This window comes from Typopeltis vanoorti, chromosome 26 (assembly GCF_054136105.1).
Source record: "Typopeltis vanoorti isolate ZY-2024b chromosome 26, IOZ_Tvanoo_1.0, whole genome shotgun sequence".
Lineage (NCBI taxonomy): Eukaryota > Metazoa > Arthropoda > Arachnida > Uropygi > Thelyphonidae > Typopeltis > Typopeltis vanoorti.
Genome location: NC_143574.1, coordinates 8035346 through 8057417, shown reverse-complemented (window position 1 = coordinate 8057417; position 22072 = coordinate 8035346). Strand labels below are relative to the sequence as shown.

The following is a 22072-nucleotide window of genomic DNA, read 5'->3' as shown; positions in this document are numbered from 1 at the left end:
AGGCCACATACTACACACACCAGCTATCATACTTATTCTTGAATTCATTCACACTGCTTGCACTCACAACATCCAATGGCAATCCATTCCAATCACGCACCACCCTCTGAGAAAAGAAATCTAGCCCTCCCCCCCCCCTTTTTGGCGGCCTTCATTCTCAGCTTCCAAGTATGCCCTCTCGTCCTCTCCCCACCCTCCATAAATTGAAAAATTCCATCAATTGAAATCCTGTATGGCCCTTTCAGAAGTTTGTAAGTCTCAATCATATCACCCCTCTTTCTCCTATTTGCTAGTGTCTGCAGTCTACAAATTCTCAATCTGTCTTCATAATCAATATTCCACAATCCTGATATCATTTTTAACACTCGCCTTTGTACTTTCTCTAATATATCAGAATCACAACGGAAACCAGGAAACCAGACCTGCGCACAATAGTCCAAGTGAGGTCTTATCAAGGCCTTGTAAAGAGGCAAAATAACATCCTTATCTTTACATGTGAACGTTCATTTCAGAATTGCAATTATCTTTTGAGTTGTATTTGCAATCTTTGCCACAAGGCCCCTGAACTTCAACTTTCTATCTATTAACACTCCAAGATCCTTAGCCTCATCAGTTTCTTCTAGCCTAATCCCACCAATATAATACGACTTTATGCCAGAGGACTTACTGCTGTACAGTGAATTTAAGGTATAGGGGAGCGATTCTGAACTGTGGGTGTAGCGAAATACTCCAGAAGTCAAAATTGACTCGAGAAATATCACCGTTTTTTTTTCCCCTAAAAAAAAACCGGTGATATATTAAAAAAAAACGGTTTTATATTAAAATGAATATAATGGCATTAATTCTTTAATGAACAGTCTTTTTGCTCGAAGAAAGTGGTAATATGGATCCTAGAGGAACAGTATTAACTATTGAAATGGTGCTTCATTGAAATAAATAACAGCCTTAATGAATTTGAAATATCCCAGTGAAATTTTAATACTTAAAAAAAATGCAAAAATGATATTTTAGTTCTCTATATGCGCCTTAGTTAACTATGAATAGTAAATTGATTGGAGATATATTCTCTCTCGTCCAGCACCGAGAATCCTCAAAACATACCTTAAAACAGGCAAACTGGCTGGAGAAAACAAGTAACGGATATAATATACAGGGGCGAATGCTGGTCTTGAAATTCACGCTTGCTCTTGTTATCATTCAGGGAGTGAGAAGTGTCATTGAAGTCTGATTAGCAGAATAATGAGTTACTCGCCATTTAAAACAATATATTTAGAAATTTATGTACATTTAATCATACAAATACAACATTTATTTTACAAATGATATTCTATCTTTTTCAATTTAGCTACTTGAATACAAATTCTACCCTACGGTTCTTCTTTATGAACTGGTCAATAACATCGTCATAAAAAGTTGGTAACTTAATTTTCCCAAGCAACACGCACACTTGTAAATGCTGGTTGAAGCTCACTGACTAGAGCTACTTTCATTGCGTATGGCCTGTGTTTAAGACGACTTGAAGGGAGCGGAAATGGCTATGCGCGCGCATGAAATCACAGTTCTGCAGCGAGGACCTGGAAGTTCCTACAACCGAGCAAGCCAAGGTAGCTTTGACTAAACGAGCAAGCATCGGCCTTCGATACTCAATGCTTATAAATGAATTCATTTATTAACAAATAAATATTACTTCTTTCTCAAGTAATGAGCTTGGCAGCAAGCATGGAGAATTCGGCCCTGATAATATACTAACTTTACAACTTGATATTTTAGCGCCAATTCCGAACGACTCAATTGTCTAATTAACTGAAACTACAGAATTCAGAAAATGTTTATCAGAAAAACTCACGCTTTGTATGTCTGAGAAACAGCAATTCAAATAAGGTCTACTTCTAAAATGAATTGTATCCTTTTTATGTACTAAGTAAGTGGAGATGTAAAAAAAAATGATCATTTATTTCTGATTTTTAGGATCATCCTTCTTATTTGGTTGTCGTTCGTAATATTCAGTACCTTATACGAAATGGTGCACGGTGTCTATCGCAAACATTACATCGCACAGCCGAATGGATCGGCATCAATGGAAGTGCTTTGCGAGACGAAAATGCCTCCCGAGTCTAGAGGTAAGGGTGTTATATTTGTTGTAAGAATATCCTGTCCAAGTAAAGCCGTATTATGCTTATTATTGCACTAAATAATAAAATTCGTATTACTCTAGTTACTTCTTGGAGATTCTTTCAAGTAGTTTCAATGGGACATTGAGAACATGAGAAATTGGCGATTTCTTTGAGCACTCAGGTTTGCTTAGTGTGTGTGTGTGTGTGTGTGTGTGTGTGACGTCTTCACCTTCTCTCTGCAATGTCCCTCTTCTAACTCCATCTCATTCGTGTTTTCAATGCAGTCCTTTGTCAGGATTTTCTAGGAGTCTGTCTTCAAATGGATTAAAACGCAGACAGATTTTTCTCTAGTACCTTTAGTGAAATATTGGAAATAAAAGTCCAACGGAAGAAATCCGATGATCTGGCTAACCAGTGGTGATAATGACGAAGCCATTGTCCTTGGAAATGTTTTAATATCTCTGCAATATGAAGAAAGGTGTTTAGGTTAACAAGTTTTCAATAACGTATCCTGGAACACATATTGCCTAATGATAGCTCCAGAGAAAAGAACGTCAGCAAACCTGTTCACCGCAGTTGCACAGAGCTTTGAATCATCCCAGAAACGTAGTGTTGGTGTTCAAAATCTCCTGATTGAGGAATGACAGGTGTTGCTTGCTTGCTTGAAATTACGAACGAGGCATTTGAAGTTATGATACGAACGTATTATGTTTTAACAAATGTTTCATCTGCGGTAGTAAAAATCATGCCCCCCCCCTTCCTGAGACTTGTTAATTCACCTTCAGTATCATTTATATAGTTTCAGGGATTCGAGCATACGCGTTTTCATCCGAATGGCAGATTAACAGACTGCGTTTGGTTGGCTAGGTGGAAACATATATCCGCTTTCCAACTAACAGTTTGCAGGTGATAGTAATGGAAGTCTAAAGTGACATGGGGACAAAAAAGGTTCATGTTAGGTCTCTAGAGAGAGTTTCCATAATAAAACTAATGTACAACTTTTCGTGTATGGAATTTACATATTGAAAAAATTCTGTGAGAATCTTAACTACTTATTGAGTCTTCAACTGCCTATTTTTCATTTTTTCATTTCCATGTTCGATCGCTTAAGCAGGGCTTCCGGATTATCTAACCTTTAGTTCACCACGATGCTAATGTACTATAGGTTTACAACCTTTCGAGGTTGTAAACCTATAGTTGGTCTAAATCGAGCTTTATTAAAACGAGTTGATATTTTTTTAATGCGGAAAAAAAACAACGAATCTTTAACTCCTAAGAGGAAAAACACTTAACCCAGTAAAAACTTCAGAGGGAATCGGTTTACAAATTGGTTTATAATATAAAATAACACGAAAATTACTAAAAGTTGAATCAATTTTAATTAGTTTCCTGACTGGGTCTTCGTAGCCCTATGATGAAGCCATTGTCGTTGGAAATGTGGTGATACATCTTCGGATATATTGGTTCTGCTTTCTTGACTCTGGCTAGGATATACTGAATCTAGTGAAAACTACTCCGGAAATTGGTTTCCAATGCCCTTGACAGCTGAACGAAGAGGAAATAAAGTACTTCACCACTTAGTAATAGCTAACTAGGGTCATTCACTATTATTCACAGCCTTGTCTGACAGAACTAGTAAGACAATGCATTTCAATAAGGCCATATAGAAAACGTTATTAAATTCAAGTACTTCTTGCTCGGTTAAAAAAATCTCAAGGTCTTTCAGCTGAACTTGCAGGAAATTGAATGTAAACCCGTGTTATGCTTGCATGGTTCGAAAACGTGCTTTACAAGTTTAGCCGGTTCTGAGTGCCAATCTTATTTCCTAGTATTCTGTCGTGTATTTTTTCTTTGTTCAGTTTATAAACCAAAATTCCGACATGATGGATTTCCTGTTACAACCCCAAATTTCCAGTAAATTTAAATGCGTGATGAGGATTTTTTAACGCTTATTATGTATGAATCAGCAAATGAGGAACAAACCGGAAAATTTTTCAGCCGCAGCTTTTGAGAATTGAGAGAATATTTCAATAACTGATAGCCATCAGCAGGGTTTTTCCTCACAGATAAAGAAACTCGCTGAAATCTTCGTTATAAAATTAGACTACAGTGATACAACGGCTGATTCAATCTATTGAATTTATCAGTTCTCTAAAATAACTTTTTAAAATAATTGTGCAAAAAATATACATAATTTCAATTTCAGCTAATTCTTTTAGCCACAATAGCTTTAAAAACTTCCTACCATCACGATAGTCTTCACTAATCTTTCAGTGTGTGCTTGACGGGGTCAAACTTAAAACAGAGCACCCACTACTAATCTGCTGCTGCTTTGATACTGGAGTAACAAAAATGCAATACAGAAAATTTCGCTTAACGCGATTAATTAATCTATCGGTTAATGGCGTTAAGCGAATACAATAAACAATAGGAATAATTATAATTCATCCATCCATCAGTTAGCGTAAATTTGAAAAAAAAATTACAGTATAAGCTATATTAGAGGATAAAATCATCGAAGTTAATAAAAATCAATTGCTTAAATTTTTATTTAATGTCTAGACATTTGATTGAGCTACTTTTTTACAAAAAAGATCTTGGATTTTTTTTTTTTTTTTTTTTTTTTTTTTTTTTTTTGTCAACGTTGAATATGCCGATCGTCATAATCGCCCTCTTGAATTATCTTTTGCAATTCTTCAGGAAATTTGGCCGTAGAATCTTTATCAGCACTAGCAGATTCCCCAGTTATTCTTACGTTATGCAGTCCATTTCGATTTTTAAGACTGTCAAACCATCCTAAACTCGCAGTAAAGCTTTCGCATTCCTTTGAAATTTGATCTCTTTCAATGAGGTAAAAATATTGAAAGCTTTCGCCTGAATAATCCCTGTACTAAGAGGTATTCTCTTTTGGTTATAATCCTCAATCCAGAGTGATAGAAGACGCTCCATCTCGATCATTGAATGGCTTCTATTTCGGGCGATCTGTTTCTTAAGCAGTAGCAACTTTTCCTCGTTCTTTGTATTCTTTGCTCTTATTTAATATACTGTAGTCCAAACTGTGGACTCGCTGTATCCCAGTTCTCGCACAATCATTGTGCGAGACCTGGGATACAGCTTTCATGTCTCTTAATGACTTCCAGCTTTTCCGCTTGCTGCAGATTGCTGACAAAAAATTTCGCGTAAAGTAAAATTTCGCATAACGTAAAAAATCGCGTTAACAGATTAATCACTCGCTTAAAGCGGGAAATAGTATTATGTCACTTAATTACTAACTGATTATCGCGCATATCGAATTTGCGTTAAGCGAGGTTTTCCTGTACATTAGAGCATTGTCTTTGAGGGTGAGTGGGGAGATTGGGGAGTTGTGCGAATGGTGTGCGAGACGGCCGCTGCTCAGCTGCGGGCGCGTGCAGGAGATATCAGTCGGAACTTATCGTGCACATGCCGTAAATTTGACACACTCGTCGGATTTGTACGAATTGTCACCACTCCATAATGTTCTATATAAGTTAATTTGTTAGATATCATGATAGCTCTTGCGATAACGGAAATATCAGCGATAGAAAAATGAACTCTGAACAACTTCAGACTGCATTATATATATCAACTTAAGATAAATGCGAACATAAACTCTATTTATGTCTACGTGAATGAGAGGATGCTGTGGTGCATTAGTTTTTGCATTAGACCCTAACTCATATTACATATTATTGTCTGAAATAGTACGATTTAGTTGGCAAGAGATGTTATAATGATTATTGAATTTCGATGCTGTGTATTTAATGTGGGAAAGCATGCTAAGACTTTTATTGTATTTTTTCCCTTATAGGCATAACACTGCATAAATTCCTTTTGATGTTTTCCATGGTATCGAATGGTAAAAAGATTCTTAGCACATCAACTAGCAACGATTCCATCGGAGTACTTCACGGCTTGAGATTCTTGACGATGGTGATGATTATCTTCGGCCACACGTATTCTTTCGCCACCCAGTGGTTATTTTTCAGTAGGTTGTTTTCTCTGTAAAAACTGTTTCGGAAATAAAATATTATACATGTACTTTTATAAAATTTAAAAATATAAAATTGATAATTTAATTATAGCAAAAGTCGCTTTTATTTTCAAAAATTCATAATACAATGAAGGTCATGATTTTTCCCCCAGGAAAATTATAGAATTACGTTCTAATTCTGATGGGGGAGGGGAACACTGAGGAAATATCCGTAGAATATGCACGTAGCGAAAACACGTGAGGGAGATTTAACGAGATCATCAATACGAGAATTGGAGAAATTGTTTCATTGATCCATCTGTAAGCGAAAGAAATTTAAACATTACCGGACAGAAGTTGCATTCAATTTTTAGAAATGACTCGAAGAACTTCATTTGCACATGATGCAAGTTTTCTGCGTTCCGAATTTGCTTTGAATTTATTGGCATGATTTATGAGTCTCCGTTAGCGTCTACTGAGGCTCATGTTATTTGTCCAGGGACACAGTGGATCGCAGTCGTACCAAGGGCATATTTTGTCCACCGTGGTATATCTGTTCGAGAGTGAAAATTTTTCACTCTCCTTTGGCCTAAAACTTTATTTGTTCTCTGGTAACATGATGCTATTCTTCGAATGGCTACTATGGACTATTCTCTTTACACTGTTGTTTATAAGCACTCAGCTAAGGACATCGTTTGAATCACAGTACATATTTTGCTGCATTTTCATTTACAAGAATAATAAGCATTCACTGTCGTCTTTCAACAGACATACAACTAATGGACCTTTTAATGTTTCTTAGACCCGCCCTCGAAGAAATTTAGAATCCATTAGGTCACTTTGGAATTATTTATAGAATGTTTGTTTCTTGTATGCTTCTTTTACCAGTTACTGAAATCCTCACGTAAATACATATTGCGTGCATTTTCCACATCTCATTTTCCACGTAGTCATTCAAATGTGATATTGATTACATTTTTTGACCACTTAATTATTATATATTATTTTATGAAGTCAATATTACTAATGAAGCATAATTGCAGAAGAATGTTTAGTTGTCCATTCACACGAGTTAATGGACAACTAAACGCGCCCAGTTCAAGTTCAATCATCAACCGATTGCGAAAGAAACTTGAGTCGCGTGATGTCACATGCTCAAAATATAAACGGAGTTGCTGAAATTCTCGATTTAATGAAATTATTTATGGACCGCTAAAAATCAGATAGTTTATGGAATCAAGGTAAAAATAATCTTCAATTTTTTAACTATTTGCATTTCTCCTGTATTCTGGTTGGAGGCTTTCGCTACATAGAATGTGTACGATACTTGGTCATTATAAAATAATTGACAATTGACATTTATGTCTTTAGGGGTGAAGCAAGATGCTTTTCATATTCCCTGCTATCTATTGTGGTTACAATGAGGGTAGAATTTATGAGCAGTTTGTTCACAATCTTTATGCCTTCATCAATGTTTTTGGCCTTTATAAAGCCAATGTGCAAATTGGACTTTGTAGATCTTAGAGCTGCCCATCTGTGCTTTTCTCTTAGGATGATCGGAGGCACTTTTTCTTTAGGAGAAACAGTGGTGTCCGAACCTTGACCATCTTGTTCCATTTCATTGTCTTTGTGTGGTTCTTCAGTTGTTCTTCGCTTTTTGCGTGCGTGCGCCTGTACAAAGTCTGAAGGAGTGGAAGTCACCGATTCTAACTGATCATCTATTTTCTCGGCGACAGCGTCTGTGACACTTGCAGGGGGAAACGTATCATAAAGTAGAGCACTCATATAAAATGGCAAAATCTTCAGAACACATTACAACTTAAAATAGCACGCCTAGACAATCACAATCCTTCTCCTCGCCGGATTAAAACACTTAACATCCTCCAAAAACTCATAATCGACTTCCATTATAAAATAAATTACATCGAAATTGTAATAATAACTAACAATGCAACGCTTTTTTCATTCCACCAAAAAAGACAGTAGGTGGCAGTGCTTTTAGTTATTTCTTGGAAATACGCAGTTGCAGCAGTTCTGGAATTCAAGGTATTTAGTTTTGAAACTTACGTAACTTTGCTGCATCTCATTATTTAAACTGCCAAATTATTAAGTAAATAATTGCCTTGTCTAAATTCAGTCATCTGTTTTCTCAGATTATTTTAAAGCATTAAAAATATTATTAGTAAACACTGAAGCTTACAGTTTGAGTACATGATATAACTGGCTATTTAGGCACTTTATTTGTTCTTATTGATAATCAAATCATCAGTAATAGTTATTGTTCAAATCGTTACCGATTGTGTTCTCTTATCGAATAACAGCGCTTGGGACATTGTTTATTGTCTCGTCGTTCTTTTTTCTACTTTCAAGCTTGTTAGGCTGAAATAGCGAAACTTTCCTCCACCCCTTAGAGATTCGCGACTGAATTTTTTCATCGACAATATAAATGTGGAAGTTGAAAACTTGGTTTTTCTATTTTACACCGTGATGCATTATTATTCAAAATAACCTGAATAAGCAAAGATCATAATTCCCGAATTTATTATTAAATTGGTTAATAAAATATTTTATTTCAGTAACTCGTATTCCACTATCTTGAACCCGGCCTGCGGGGGGGGGGGGGTTCATATCTCACTTCAGTACGCAATGCAAGTTACTGACGCCGCTAAGGTTACAACTTTATCTCTTTTTCTTATTTATTTTTTTAATTTTAATACAACTTTAAATCGTTAAATAATATTTTTTAAATTTTATAATTTTATATATATATTTTTTTAATGATTACACATTCATGTGAATCCATGCACATACGTTGTTCTTAATCGAGAGTGAAGCCTTGAAAACGATGAGCGTTTTCAAGCTATTTGAAAACCTTCAATAAGCAGGACAGTGTTTCACACCAGACTGTATCATCTAATGTTTAATTTTATGTGAAGAAAACTTTTAAATCCTAATAATTAAAATACTTCATCCAGTATATTATCGTCCAATCTGTTTTTGTCATTTTTGGATATTTTCTTTGAACACCATATTCTTTGCAAGTTACGGGAGTGTGACAGGGTGTTTTCTTCCAGAAAATATTTGCATTTTGCAAGACAGACAGACTGAATATGTATATGGCATCCATTGCGGATTATTCATATAAGATTGATATCTATCATAGCATTAATTAGGTCTCTGTGAAGCCAACTTACTTGATCGTGACCAGCTTATGAATTGACCAGCTCTTGTGAATTTTTGCACTGTTTTCTTACCTGTCATTTTGGTCTTTGCTGCTTTCTTAATTTTCTTGCATCTGACGATTGTAATCTGATTCCACACCAGTTCGTTTATACAAACAAACTCTCCATTTGTGTTATAAAATATTTTTTTTTTTAGCCATTCAGCAATGTTAACTTATGAATGTGCTTTGTATGCTAAACTATGAGGTCGCGCAGTTATTTTTCATCTCGACTAGTTCAAGAATGGTTCAGCTCTAAGTCAACTGCTTTCTACTGGATCTAAACATCAAATCTTCCGTTTTAACTTCATTATAGCGTTGATTAGCTGAGGGACATAAAGCTAGTGTGTTTGTTACTTACCAGCGTGTTTGTGGGGCAGCTGGCCAGCAATGACCATCAGTCTGAAAAACGCGAATTCAAATTTTGTCAAGTAGCATACCGGAAGGGATCCTCTGAAAAATAAAAGAAGCCGCATTAAAAAAAAAATTTAAAAAAAAACGCATAATTAACCGACATAATACATTAACTGCGTGGTCTTGTGCTTCTGTGGAATTTAAAATGTCCCCCTCACTTTCGAGAATAAGAGTCTCATTAATTCCACTTTTCTTAAAGCCGTTTGAAAGAATTTTTTATATACTGTGTCTAATTTGTAAAGAAAATACTAATGTAGGACTTCGTAAAATATCCTCTTTCATCTTTCCATTTCAGGAAATCCGACTGCATCCCAGCAAGCACCCAAAGGATTTCTGGCCCAGACATTTGCCAATGGAACCTTGGTGGTGGACACCTTTCTCTTCATGAGGTAAGAAGCACGTTTTGGAGACTTGAAAATATATGTAGATGTAAACAATACGTTATTTTTGTGTCCCAATAGAGTTAAGACTCGTGCGGGAAATCCCACATTGACGCACTAACCATTATTCACACGATACTTATCATACTTCTGCTTAAACTCATTTGCAGACAAAGCACTCACAACCACTTCTGGCAACGCATTCCATTTCGCCTATCAGCTAGTTTTTGTAGCCGATAGACCTTCAATCTTTGTCACTAGCCTCTGGATCAGACGAGATATGTGCGCACTAGTCCAGATGTGGCCTTAGTAATGCTTTATAAAGTAGAACAATAACTTCTCTATCCCCTGCTTGTCAGTGTGTTCTTCAACAACCATCTAATTTGAAAAAAAAAAAAAAAAAAAATCAGTTTTTTTTTTTCAAATTAGCTTTTCAAATGTCAAAAATCCTGTTTTGGCCACCTTTATAATACGCTCTCTAAACTTAAGTTCTCTGTCCACAATAACCCCCCCAAGGTCATGTTAGCATTCGCTCAAACAGTAGTTTGAGGGAGTGCTAAGGCTGAACTAGCTCATGTTTCTAGATAGCTGAGAGCCTTAAAAAGGCTTCCAGCTTAAATACAATAAGATTGATTTACGACGATCCGCTCATACGCTAACTTTCAATGACCAATGTCCATTTATACGACGCCGCATTCTTTCATAGCACGATTTTAATGACGTGAACTGCCTTAAATCAACTGATGGACAATTTTCGTGGACAACGTCGTTGCTCGCGTCATCCGTGTTTCGCTGTAAATTGTCAACTATTACAGCAATCCCTCGATTAGTGCGCCTAATGCGTTCTTTAAAACAGGCGCATTAATCGAAATCGCACTAATCGAATACAATAACCTATTGGGAAAAGTATAATTCGTTCCTCAAATTTCTTTCTTGAAGCTTAATTTTTTTTTATAAAAGAATTAGGGTATGTCTGAAGGCCTAGTTAAAGGAAAACCATGAAGCTGAAAGCCAATAAAACATATTCAGAATATAAATTTTATTTTATTATTCTACTTCTTAACAAAGAATTGAGCTAACGTAGTTTGGGGGGGGGGGGAATTTTGTTTCTTTTTTTCATACAACCAACGGTATGGCCCTATTGCCTCTTCTACTCTTCTGCAAATTTTACTGCTTCTCTCTTCATCAGGGTCAGCCTCCAAGTGTCGCTGCTTAAAAACTTCGATTGTACGAAAAAGTATTTTCAAATTGTTTCTGTGAAATCTCTTTTGGCTGACTATCAGTGGTTAAATTTTCTTCGTATTCTTCGGGATCTTCCCGTTGTGCATCTAAATTTAGCAGTCTGAAATCACTCAATTCTTCAGAATGAGATTTAATTAACTCTTGGACGTTATCATTGAAGGGGAGAAAGAAATGAAGGACGTACGAATTGGTCGCCAACACGCGAAATCACGTGCTTTATAAATAAAATTTCCCAACTGTTATACAAGCAAAATAGTTACCACTTTAAAAACTACAATGATCATAAAAGAGAAGTTAATTTTCTGACGTGTAATAATAAACAACTCATCCCAGAAGACGGATTGATTACCCTATTATCGGAATGGAGTCTCCTTCTTTTGACATGCGTAGAAGAGTCGAAGTGTCTCGAATTTGTGGGCGTACTATAGCAGACGACATAAATTTTGGCGGTAAAAATTTGGAATTAGTATACATAGTGTAATGAAAGTAGTGTAGTGTGCCATTAAAAATAACTTTATAAAATGTTTTAAATCGGTAACTAAATTATTTCATTCTGGTGAGTGATTTTTTTAAAATAGCCATAAAAATGTATAGACAGAAAATTTTGAAACATTTATTTTTAAGATGTATAGAGGCGCACTAATCGAATTTGAGCATCGAAAAAAAATGACGCACTAATCGAGGGATTACTGTATTTTTATTTTATTGTTGTTAAATAATGGCAGATAAAAAAATCAAAGTAAGGATGCTCTTGCACCCAGTGCAAGAAAGATTCAAATAACCGTTACATTAAAAATCCTATAAAACCATTATATGCATCTGCAAGTGAAAATAAAAGACAATGATTCGCTATACGAAGGTGGTGTGGAATATATACGAGTGTCGTATGACCGGGAGTATACTTGTATGCTAATATTGCTTTCTGAAAATCCTCTGCATTACTGTGGTCAAGACAAACGAGCATTTTTCCACAGATATATTTCATTATGTCTGTGTGTTGTGAATACAAATAGTCAAAAGCTATCCCCCTTCACTTCATCTAGGCATAGTGAAGGAAAGGTAGTTTGACTCCAATTGCGAAGTGTCTAATTAGGGAATGGAAGAGTTAGAATTCTATAGCAATCAAGAAGGATGTATTTTCTTATACAATAAAATTTAATTTAAAAAAAAAAACATAAAGAAAAGCAAAAAAAATTCTTTTGTTTTTTTTTTTGCAAACATATACATATTTGCTATATACCGTGCACATGATGGCCCCGTTGATATCTTTCTAACAGAGCTAAGTAATGCCCTAAATAACTTAATACATGATAATGTTATACTGGTGTGAGATATAAATTTGGATTTATATAAGAATGATAGCACGATTGACAAATATTGAAGGATCTTCCACAAACTGGATAACAGATGAACTAAAAAAATATGCTAACGATGACAGAAAAACTATTATAAGCATAGGAAGATCCATACAATTGAATGTTTGAACATGACTATAAAAAAATAAAGTGCGCAAAAGAACATTATCTTTTAACGAAATTTCTTTTTTTTTTAAACGATAAATTACAGACCAATATCTTTTCTGCAGTCTCAAAGGTTATTGAAATCCTAATAAATAAATTTAAAAAAAAAACGATTAAATAGCTATCTAAATTCCATATACTTTTACATGTCTAATCAACATACGGGCTCATATCCGGACTCAATATGGAAAAGCTCTATTGGAATTCCATAAAACAGTTTATAGTGGAATAAATAAAGGCATGTACACAGCAGTCGTTTTTCTTGATATATCTTAAAGCATTCGACTGTGTGCGTCATGACTTACTACTTCCGAAAATGTCTAGATACGGCATGAGAGCAGTTACCAACGGTTGGTTCAAATCCTATTTGAATAATAGAAAACAGTAAACGAGGGTGGTCTGAAAAGTTCTCGGCCTAACAATGAAAAAACGAATTTATAATTTCGAAATTATTTTTATTTTTCAACATAATCTCCCTTAAGACTAATACATTTATTCCAGCGATGTTCCAACACCATTATCCCGTCCGGGTACTCAGTAAGATCTGCAAAATATCGCTGTAGAGCGATATTTTGCAGATCTTACTGAGTACAGCAATCAGCTCTTGATTCGAAGAAAAACGCTGACCAGCGAGGAAGAGTTTTCGTTTTGGGAAGATATAGAAATCAGAGGGAGCCAAATCTGGGGAATTGGGTGGATGTTCCATGAATTCATAGTGCAGATCCCTTAATATTCCCATTGCCAAAACACCTTTGTGGGCAGGTGCATTGTCCTGATGAAAGATGATTTTTTTTCTTCTGCAAACCGAGTCTTTTCTCACGAATTTTTTCGTCTAGTCTGGTTAAAAGATCGGAATGATATTCTTCGGCTTTTGTTTTATCCCTTTTCAAGATAATTAATAAACAAAATGCCTTTAGCATCCCAAAACACCGATGCCATGACCTTTCTTGCTGATGGAACCGACTTTGTCTTCTTTGGCGCTGAACAACCGGCTTCTGTCCACTGTTTTGACTGCTGTTTGGATTCTGGTGTGTAATGGTGAATCCAAGTCTCATCCGTAGTAATAAATCGACGCACAAAATCAGTTTTATTCTTGTTAAAACACCCGAAGCACTGTTCAGAGATTTTGATGCGGGTGCGTTTGTGATCTGCTGTGAGCAAGCGCTGCACCCATCTTGAGCAAAGCTTTTTCATTTGCAATTGTTCATGCAAAATATATCCTACACGTTCTTTTGAAATGCCTATAGTCCCCACGATTTCACGCACTTCGATTGGCCGGTCATCCAATACCATATCGTGCACTTGATCAATGATTTCTGGTGGTGTTACAATTTTGGGACACCCTTCACGTGGATCATCTTCAAGGCTGGTATGGCCACTTTTAAACTCTCAGCCCATTTCTTAATTGTCAAAAACGAAGGAGAAGAGTGCCCGTAAACTTTTATGAACTTCGAGTGAATTTCTTTTGGCGTTAACCCTTCTTTTACAAAGAATTTTATAACCGCACGATACTCAATTTTATCCATTTCAAGAGATACAGACAACACTTTTGCTTCAGACAGCTGTATAAAACAAACTACTTGATGGAATGACTTGCAATTTTACATGGATGCTTAAGACAGATGTACCAACATAGAAAAAAATAAAATAAAATCTTCCGATAGTGTTGCCATCTATGGTCGAGGCCGAGAACTTCTCAGACTACCCTCTTATTAGCTATGGAATCTGCAGTGGCACGACAAAAATAATAAAATCCGACGTCCTACAAAATTCGGTGCTAGGACCTATCCTGTTTTTAATATATGTTAATGATCCGTGTAAATACAGACTTTTTGGAAAAATGATATCGTTCGCTAATGACATGGCATTAATATATAGGGTGATCCAAATTAAAGTATTACCGTTTAAGGTCTTGTGGAGTGCTACTCAGTGATCCAAATGGTGAGAAACTTTACAGGAACGGAAGCGCTATCCGAGAAAAAAAAAAGTAGTTAAAAATTCACCACCAGAGATGCTGTATGATGTACTGAACGTAGATGTTGTAATTTTTCGTGTGTGTAAGGAGCAAAGGGACATAACACATTTTTATTCACTTTTATTATGCATTCGCTGGCTGTACTGTTCAATGCGCTGTTCTTCCCATGTACCACAAACTGCATCCTTTGCACAGTGTGTTCATCGTCGGGACTGATGTGCGCACATGCACCGCTGTGCTGTCTTTCTGTGCTGGCAAGTTATCGGGATGATCCCGATAAGCCCTGTCTTTGAGAATCAGCCAATGTGTGGGGGCTATCCTGCATGAAAATGACTGAATCCATGCACAGGTGCTGCTGTAGCACAAAAAAATCGTTTATCATATCTCAATACCTCTCGGCAGTAACTGAGCAGGTCACAGGACCCGAATGGCAGCTGTAAATCCACACCAGGTGAATGTGGGTTTTGCGTGGCCCATACCAGGAACTTGTGAGTATTCACAGATCCGTTCAGGTGAAAATGAGTCTCCCACAAAATCATCCACGGCCACGCAGCATCTAACTCCACTCGAGCAAGGAATTTTAAAGCGAATGTCAGTCGACTTTCAAAGTCCTATGGGCGCAACTGCTGTGTCAAGGTTATCTTGAATGGCCGAAATGCAGAATCTTTCGTAAAATTTTCCAGACAGTTGATACAGCACGTGCACTACAGGAACCAACGCTGTTATTCATGGCTTGTTCCACAACGGCAGTCAACTTCATTCGCTTGTTTTGAACTGATTTGTTTGCAGCCTCTGCCAGGTCTAACTCCAAACGATCCCGTTTCTTCAAAACGACTATCTTCATGTGCTCAGCGACGAATAAAGTGGACCTCTTCGACATTTGTACAGGCGACGAAATTCGCGGAGTGCAGCAACATCGTTGCAGTTGTTCAGGTAGCACAGCTTCACGAGCAAAGCACGTTGGCTCAAGGTTAGTGCCATCACTGTGGACCTCGTTGCAAACACCAAAGGCATGGAATTTGCATATCACGGCAGGTGCCAGGATGGATGAAGGGAAAAATTCCGTCTCCATCGTTTTGAAACCTCCTAGCACCTGCCGAGTTGCGGGATGTGTAAATTCCATGCCTTTGGTGTTTACAACGCCCCTGGTGGTGAATTCTGAACTACTTTTTCTCTCTCTCAGATATCGCTTCTGCATGACGCATAATATATTCGTGCAGAGTTTCGCAGTATTTGGATCATTTGCAACGCTTCCTTCTTTGTGGCGTTTCTATGGAAGTGACCATTGTCTCTTTCAGTAAGACAATGCGCCGTGTCATACGTCTGCTGCTGTGTCTGCGTGGTTTGTAGACATGAACGTCAGTACACTTGATTGGCCTTCACCGAGCCCTGATTTCAACCTTATCGAACATCTGTGGGATGAACTGGAGCGTCAGGTGAGGTCAAGGGTCATCCGCCATACAATAGTCCAGGACCTCATTACATGCCTACAGGAAGAATGGTCCAAAATTCCCATTGATCGTTATCGTATACGCTTGTTAAACTATGCCCATAGGATGCTGCAGTCATAGCGAAAGGTGGTCCTACATCTTAAGATGGATGTTCCATTCTCACTCTAAACAAGCATCGCTATTGTAATATGTTATCATTTGTACCACTTCATTTTTAATAAATTTCAGTTTTCATTTTGGTGTTTGTTTAGAAAAGCCAAAATATGATCATTCACAAAGGTCATACGATCTAAAAATGTAGCTTTATTTAAATTAAATTCTTTATATGTTCAATATAAAATATTCATTTAGTGCTTATGGAGTATTTACGTGAAATGTTATTTTAAAATATTATATAAATACTATTCTCTTTTAAAATAATCGTAGACATTAATTAACCGAGGCCAGGTTAATCAATACTCCTGACATAAATGTTTAGTGTACATAATTTATTTCTATTTGCTTCTGACTCGAGTGCTTTGATTTTAGTGGTCTTCTGGTCACCTTCGTCACCATGAAAGTACTACAGAAAACAGAAGGAAAATTGAATATCCCCCTCTTCTACTTGCATCGTTTTAACAGGTAAGAAACTATTTTGTCTACTTTATCACTTAGTTTCGGTCCAGTCATCCTTAAATGCTTGGAAACTTCTTTTTTTTTTTTTTTTTTTTTTTTTTTTTTTTTTTTTTTTTAACAAGGCAAATGCGGCAAAACAAGCAAACACTACTGTGTTTGCTTGTTCTTTGCCGATTTTTCTTGGTAGAAAAAGTTCCTGGGATGGACCTATATGCTTGTGCCCAAGATCTAAACTTGGGAACCGGTTGAGAAAAAAAGGAAAGCCTAGAAAGAGTTTTTTTCCTCTAATTGGTGATCAGAATTGAACCTATAACGGTATTTCTTCGCACACAGTTGTTAGAAATTGTTTTGGGCTTTATTATAATATGCCATTACTCAGCCCTTATTCTTACCGGACTCTTAATGCTAATTCTAACTGAGCTCTCCTGTCCTCCTTGCTTACTATCGTAATTTTTAAATTATACGCGGTTCTAATACCTAAAATGATCTGATAAAATCATGATGCTCCTAAAATTTGATATTAAACTGAAAAAAAAATAAGACTATTTTGGGGGAATCCGTAGATCTTACAAATCATTTAATAATCAAAATAATCGTAATTTGCGAATATTTCTGACATTATCTTATCATTAACCGTATATGAGTGTATTATACAAGCTCATTTTACAACATTACACAGCACAGCAACAATAGAAAACTCGATGTGAGATCAAGATGTTCTAGACACGTGGTTCTCGAATGCAGCCATGGTAACCAAATTCAGTCACTAAAACATTTCTGTGCGGCCACCAGACACAAATATCAAATGTTTATTTTATTAAATTTCAAAATGAAAAAATTGATTTATATACAATAATTTTTTAAAAATTTTATTAAAAAATATTACTATCAATTAACGGATGAGAACTCGATTGCAGCAATGAAACTAGCATTGAAAGATGGTAAAAAAAAAACAAGAATTTCCTCTGAAAAATTAAACTCAATAAACATAGTTTATTATATGCAACTGATTTGCTTTTCGGAGAAGTACGATTTGGAGTAACGGGTTTTATTTATATATGAGAGGCTACGGTTTTATTTTTTAAAATACTGTATCAAAACTGTGCAATAAGTAATGTTAAAGTAAGTAATTTTTGAAATAAAAAAATTTAGTTCTCTGTATGTAACTGTATTAAAAAAGCTTTGTGGTCACTTTTGTAGCTTACTTGTTTATTTATATTTAAAGGATGACCCCAGTAATGATGGCTGTGATAGGATTCAGTGCTTGCATTCTTCGTCATGTCGGATCTGGTCCAAGATGGAATAACGCTATTCTCATGTATGACGCTAACTGCAAAAAAAACTGGTGGACAAATCTACTGTACTTAAATAACTTCATTGATACGCCACACATGGTAAATATTCATTATATATATGTGTGTGTGTGTGTGTGTGTGTGTGTGTGTTCAATCCAATACTATCACTACTACTAGTAAGAAAGACCTGATCCCGCCCGCAGTTTTAATGTACTGTAAGTTTATAACCGTCCATAGGTTGGTCAGTTATTCACATGTGATATAATTTGAAGCCGTATGGTCACTCCCGTAACGCATTGTGTTTTGGGAGTGAAGCATTCTGCAATAAGAAGTGTCAGGGTTGCAGATGCCCCTTCCACAAAGAGTTAGTAGGACAATCACAAACATCCATACTTCTGGGGGATTCGAATTGCAACCTTTTGGCTGAAGCGGATACGCTGACCACTCGACCAACCAGTCTACCCTTTCATAGGTGGCAGCCAAAAACAAACAAACAAACAAAAGACTTAATTAGTATGTAAATAGAGAAATCTGCAGTGTGTAAGGAACTCATCGAGAGAGGCCGTATTATTTGCGCCAGCTGTCGTACTTCTTGAATTCATTGACGCTACTTGCACACACAGCATCCAACGGCAATCCATTACAATCACCCACCACTATGAGAGAAAAATCTAGGCCTCACCCCCTTCTTGACAACATTCATTCTCAACTTCCAAGGATGCCCTCGAGTCCTTTCTCCACTCTCTTTAAAATGAAAAATTCCATCTACTGAAATACTGTATAACCCTTTCAGAAATGTTAGTCTCAATCATATCACTCCCTCTTTCTCCTGCTTGCTAGTGTCTGCGGCCTACAAATTTTCAATCTGTCCCCATAATCATTTTTCCAAAATCCTGATATCATTTTTGTCACTCTCCTTTGCACTCTCTGCATTGTATCAGAATGAGCACAGAGACCAGAACTGAGCGCTCCTCGAGGTCTTATCAAGGCCTTGTAAAGATGCAAATAACTTCATCTTTACATGTCAAGGTTCGTTTCAGCATTGCGATTTTTCTCCGAATTGTATTTACAAACTGCCATATGACCCTTGAACTTCCTATCTACTAAAACTCTAAGATCCCTAAGCGGATTCGTTTTTTCTAGCATAATCCTACCAGTATAATCGACATTAGATATCTAATCACGCCAAAGTGTTTGACCTTACAATTATTAACATTGAACTGGTAGCCATTCTCACTTGCAGCTTATTCTTCAAGTACCGCATATCAGCCGCACTCCTGATTACCCAACCTATCTTTGCATCATCAGCAAATGGCTGTATATGTCGCATGTAAAATCTTTCCAAATGTTATTAATGTACAGATTGAATAGCAATAGACCAAGGACTGATCCTTGAGGTAAAAAGTGGTTACCTTAAATCTTGCAGATTCACATCCCCCACAACCACTTTTTGACAGCTGTCAGTAAGCTATTCTCTTATCCAAACTATTATTTTATAATCCGCACCCATATTCTCCAATTTATGCAACAGTTTTCCATGGTGTGTTCTGTCAAAAGCCTTAGCAAAAACTAAAAGTATCATGGTGTATCCATTCCCCTTGTATAGCTCAATGGTAACATTTATTATAGAACGTGAGCAAGTTGCTAAAACATGGCCTTCCCTTCGTAAATTCATGCTGTTTATTGCAAAGTAGAAATTCTCTTTCACCCGATTTTTGAATGCGAGTCCTAACCAACTTTTCCAAAATCTTCATCGCCACTCCTGAGATATTGATTGGTCGATAATTTGATACAGCGGGCTTTGCACCACCGAAAATAGGAAATATACGTTATCCCAGCGATATGTAAAGTAGTATGAACAATGAAATCCACAGATTTTTTTTTTAGTATTTCTACGTAATTTATGACGTAATGTAGGTAGCGACACATGACATGCAAGGTTATTTTGGATTTCTCCACATGTTCCAGTTCGAGATTTCAAAAACTGGACCTTTGCAACTACTTGTTCACTTAGCGGTAGGGCGTGAGGGGGAAATTGAATCAGGCATAAAAGATGTGGTAACTGCAGTATATGAAGGCAGGATGAGATGGGAAGGTCACATAGCCAGACTCAAGGATAACAGATGGACTTATAGAATACTCAACTGGCAACCAAGAATAAAGAGAAAACCAGGAAGACCACTTACAAGATGGGAAGATCCACTAGTGAAATCTATGGCTATAACATGGAAGAATATAATACACCTGAAATATTGGTGTATTATATTCTTCCATGAATTCGAATACCCATTCTGCAACGTGATTTTCCAGTTGCGGCCATGGGATGATCCCCGTTCTCATCGCACATTTTTTCTTTGGCATTTCTTTTAAAATATCTTCTTTCTTCCTCCATTCTCTTACAATCTTCTCGGTTATGTCAAACTTTCTTGCAGCACAGTTATTAGTTTGCGTTGCCATTTTAATTACCCTTATTTTAAATCGAGCTTCATACCTTTCTTCGTTTTGTTACTGGTTCTATGGTTTTAAATAACAATTTTAATAATCCTAAAGTAGTTCTATTTTTCTAAAATTTTAATGGCATTTGATTGTTGCTAAAAAGTATTAGGCACTAGAAAACAGGGCTTATTGCACTGGATAAAACGTAGAAAAAAGTAAAATCTAAAATAATGTGTTTGTGAGGATAGACTTAGAAACAGTAATCAGACTTGACCTCCTGTTATTTTATATTGTCATATTATATGATAGTATTAGCAATTGATAATTATAGTAATCTTCTGACTAGTTATCGTAACGATGTGTTGATAAGTTATCTGTATTAATCAATAATCTGAAACGAGAACGATTTATTTAGCATTAGTACGAACATGAAAATTAGGCGAGGCAATTGTAAACATACAATGCTGCCAGTGAAATTGTCTTAATCAATATTGGGTGGAGATGGAGACTATATCCACTCGGCTAGCACGCCATTATTCGGCTGACTATAAGATATCCTTGGAAAGCTTCCTTTGTCCTCTTGTTTTTTTGGCTTGCCTTCACTTCCGAAGAAGATTGGTCTGAGATGTGGATATCTGACATGTGTGTGTGTGGGGGGGGACGTGACCAAGTCGAAGGAAGTTGGTAGCGGAGAATCTCAATTATCATTGCCTTAATAGTAGTGCAGCTAGCGTCAGTCACAAGATGATGTTAGTGCTCCCCCTGCCTATCCACTAAATGTTAAGAATTCTTCATAGACCCACATTAAAAAGCTTAATAGAGTGAAACACGCGGAGAAAGGATTAAAAATAATATTTGATTCTTCCAGTATTTCGTCTGTCACTAAGACATCGTCAGGGAGTACAATGAGACTTGCAACACAAAATTAAGTGAAACACGTAGACGAAAGAGTTCTAACTAGGTGGGAGCGTCCTCTGGGCACTTGTTGGCATTTTGTGATGTAAACTAGGAAATGTAAAGTTCCATGCGGACGGTGGCTGATCTTCTTGTCTGTCCATTGTCAGTAGGCCAACTTACAGGAACGGGGAACTTTATATACTCCAGGCACTGAGCGAGGAGGTAGCTGATCTTTAGTAGAACGGATATGAGTAGCAAGCTTTTGGTAGGACTTGCAAGTCATGCGGAGATTGTATTTCTTTAAGATTCCGGTGAAGTAGCTCGGACATAGGGGATGATGATAGCATTACTAAAATCTTTCTGAAAAGAAGGTCGAGGACTATTCCAAGGATTTATTATTTGATACTGTGGGAACTGTAGCCATTAGATAAGGTGTGGTGCATAAGATTAAGTTCTGCTATAAGAGAACATTGGGAAAATATTATGGGCACTGTTGGTTAGTGTTTTAATGATACCATATTT

At 36.6% G+C, this 22072-nt stretch overlaps 1 protein-coding gene across 8 annotated transcripts in view; it reads left to right on the top strand.

Moving 5' to 3' along the window:
• LOC150092301 (homeotic protein female sterile-like) overlaps positions 1-22072 on the top strand; it is a 579681-nt gene that overhangs the window by 514192 nt on the left and 43417 nt on the right. For all 8 annotated transcript variants that reach the window (XM_090415148.1, XM_090415149.1, XM_090415147.1 and 5 more), the window contains 5 exons: positions 1969-2120; positions 5944-6120; positions 10035-10128; positions 16836-16928; positions 18148-18316. In XM_090415148.1, the coding sequence (XP_090271274.1) occupies positions 1969-2120; positions 5944-6120; positions 10035-10128; positions 16836-16928; positions 18148-18316 (685 nt within the window). The remainder of the gene's footprint in view (positions 1-1968; positions 2121-5943; positions 6121-10034; positions 10129-16835; positions 16929-18147; positions 18317-22072) is intronic.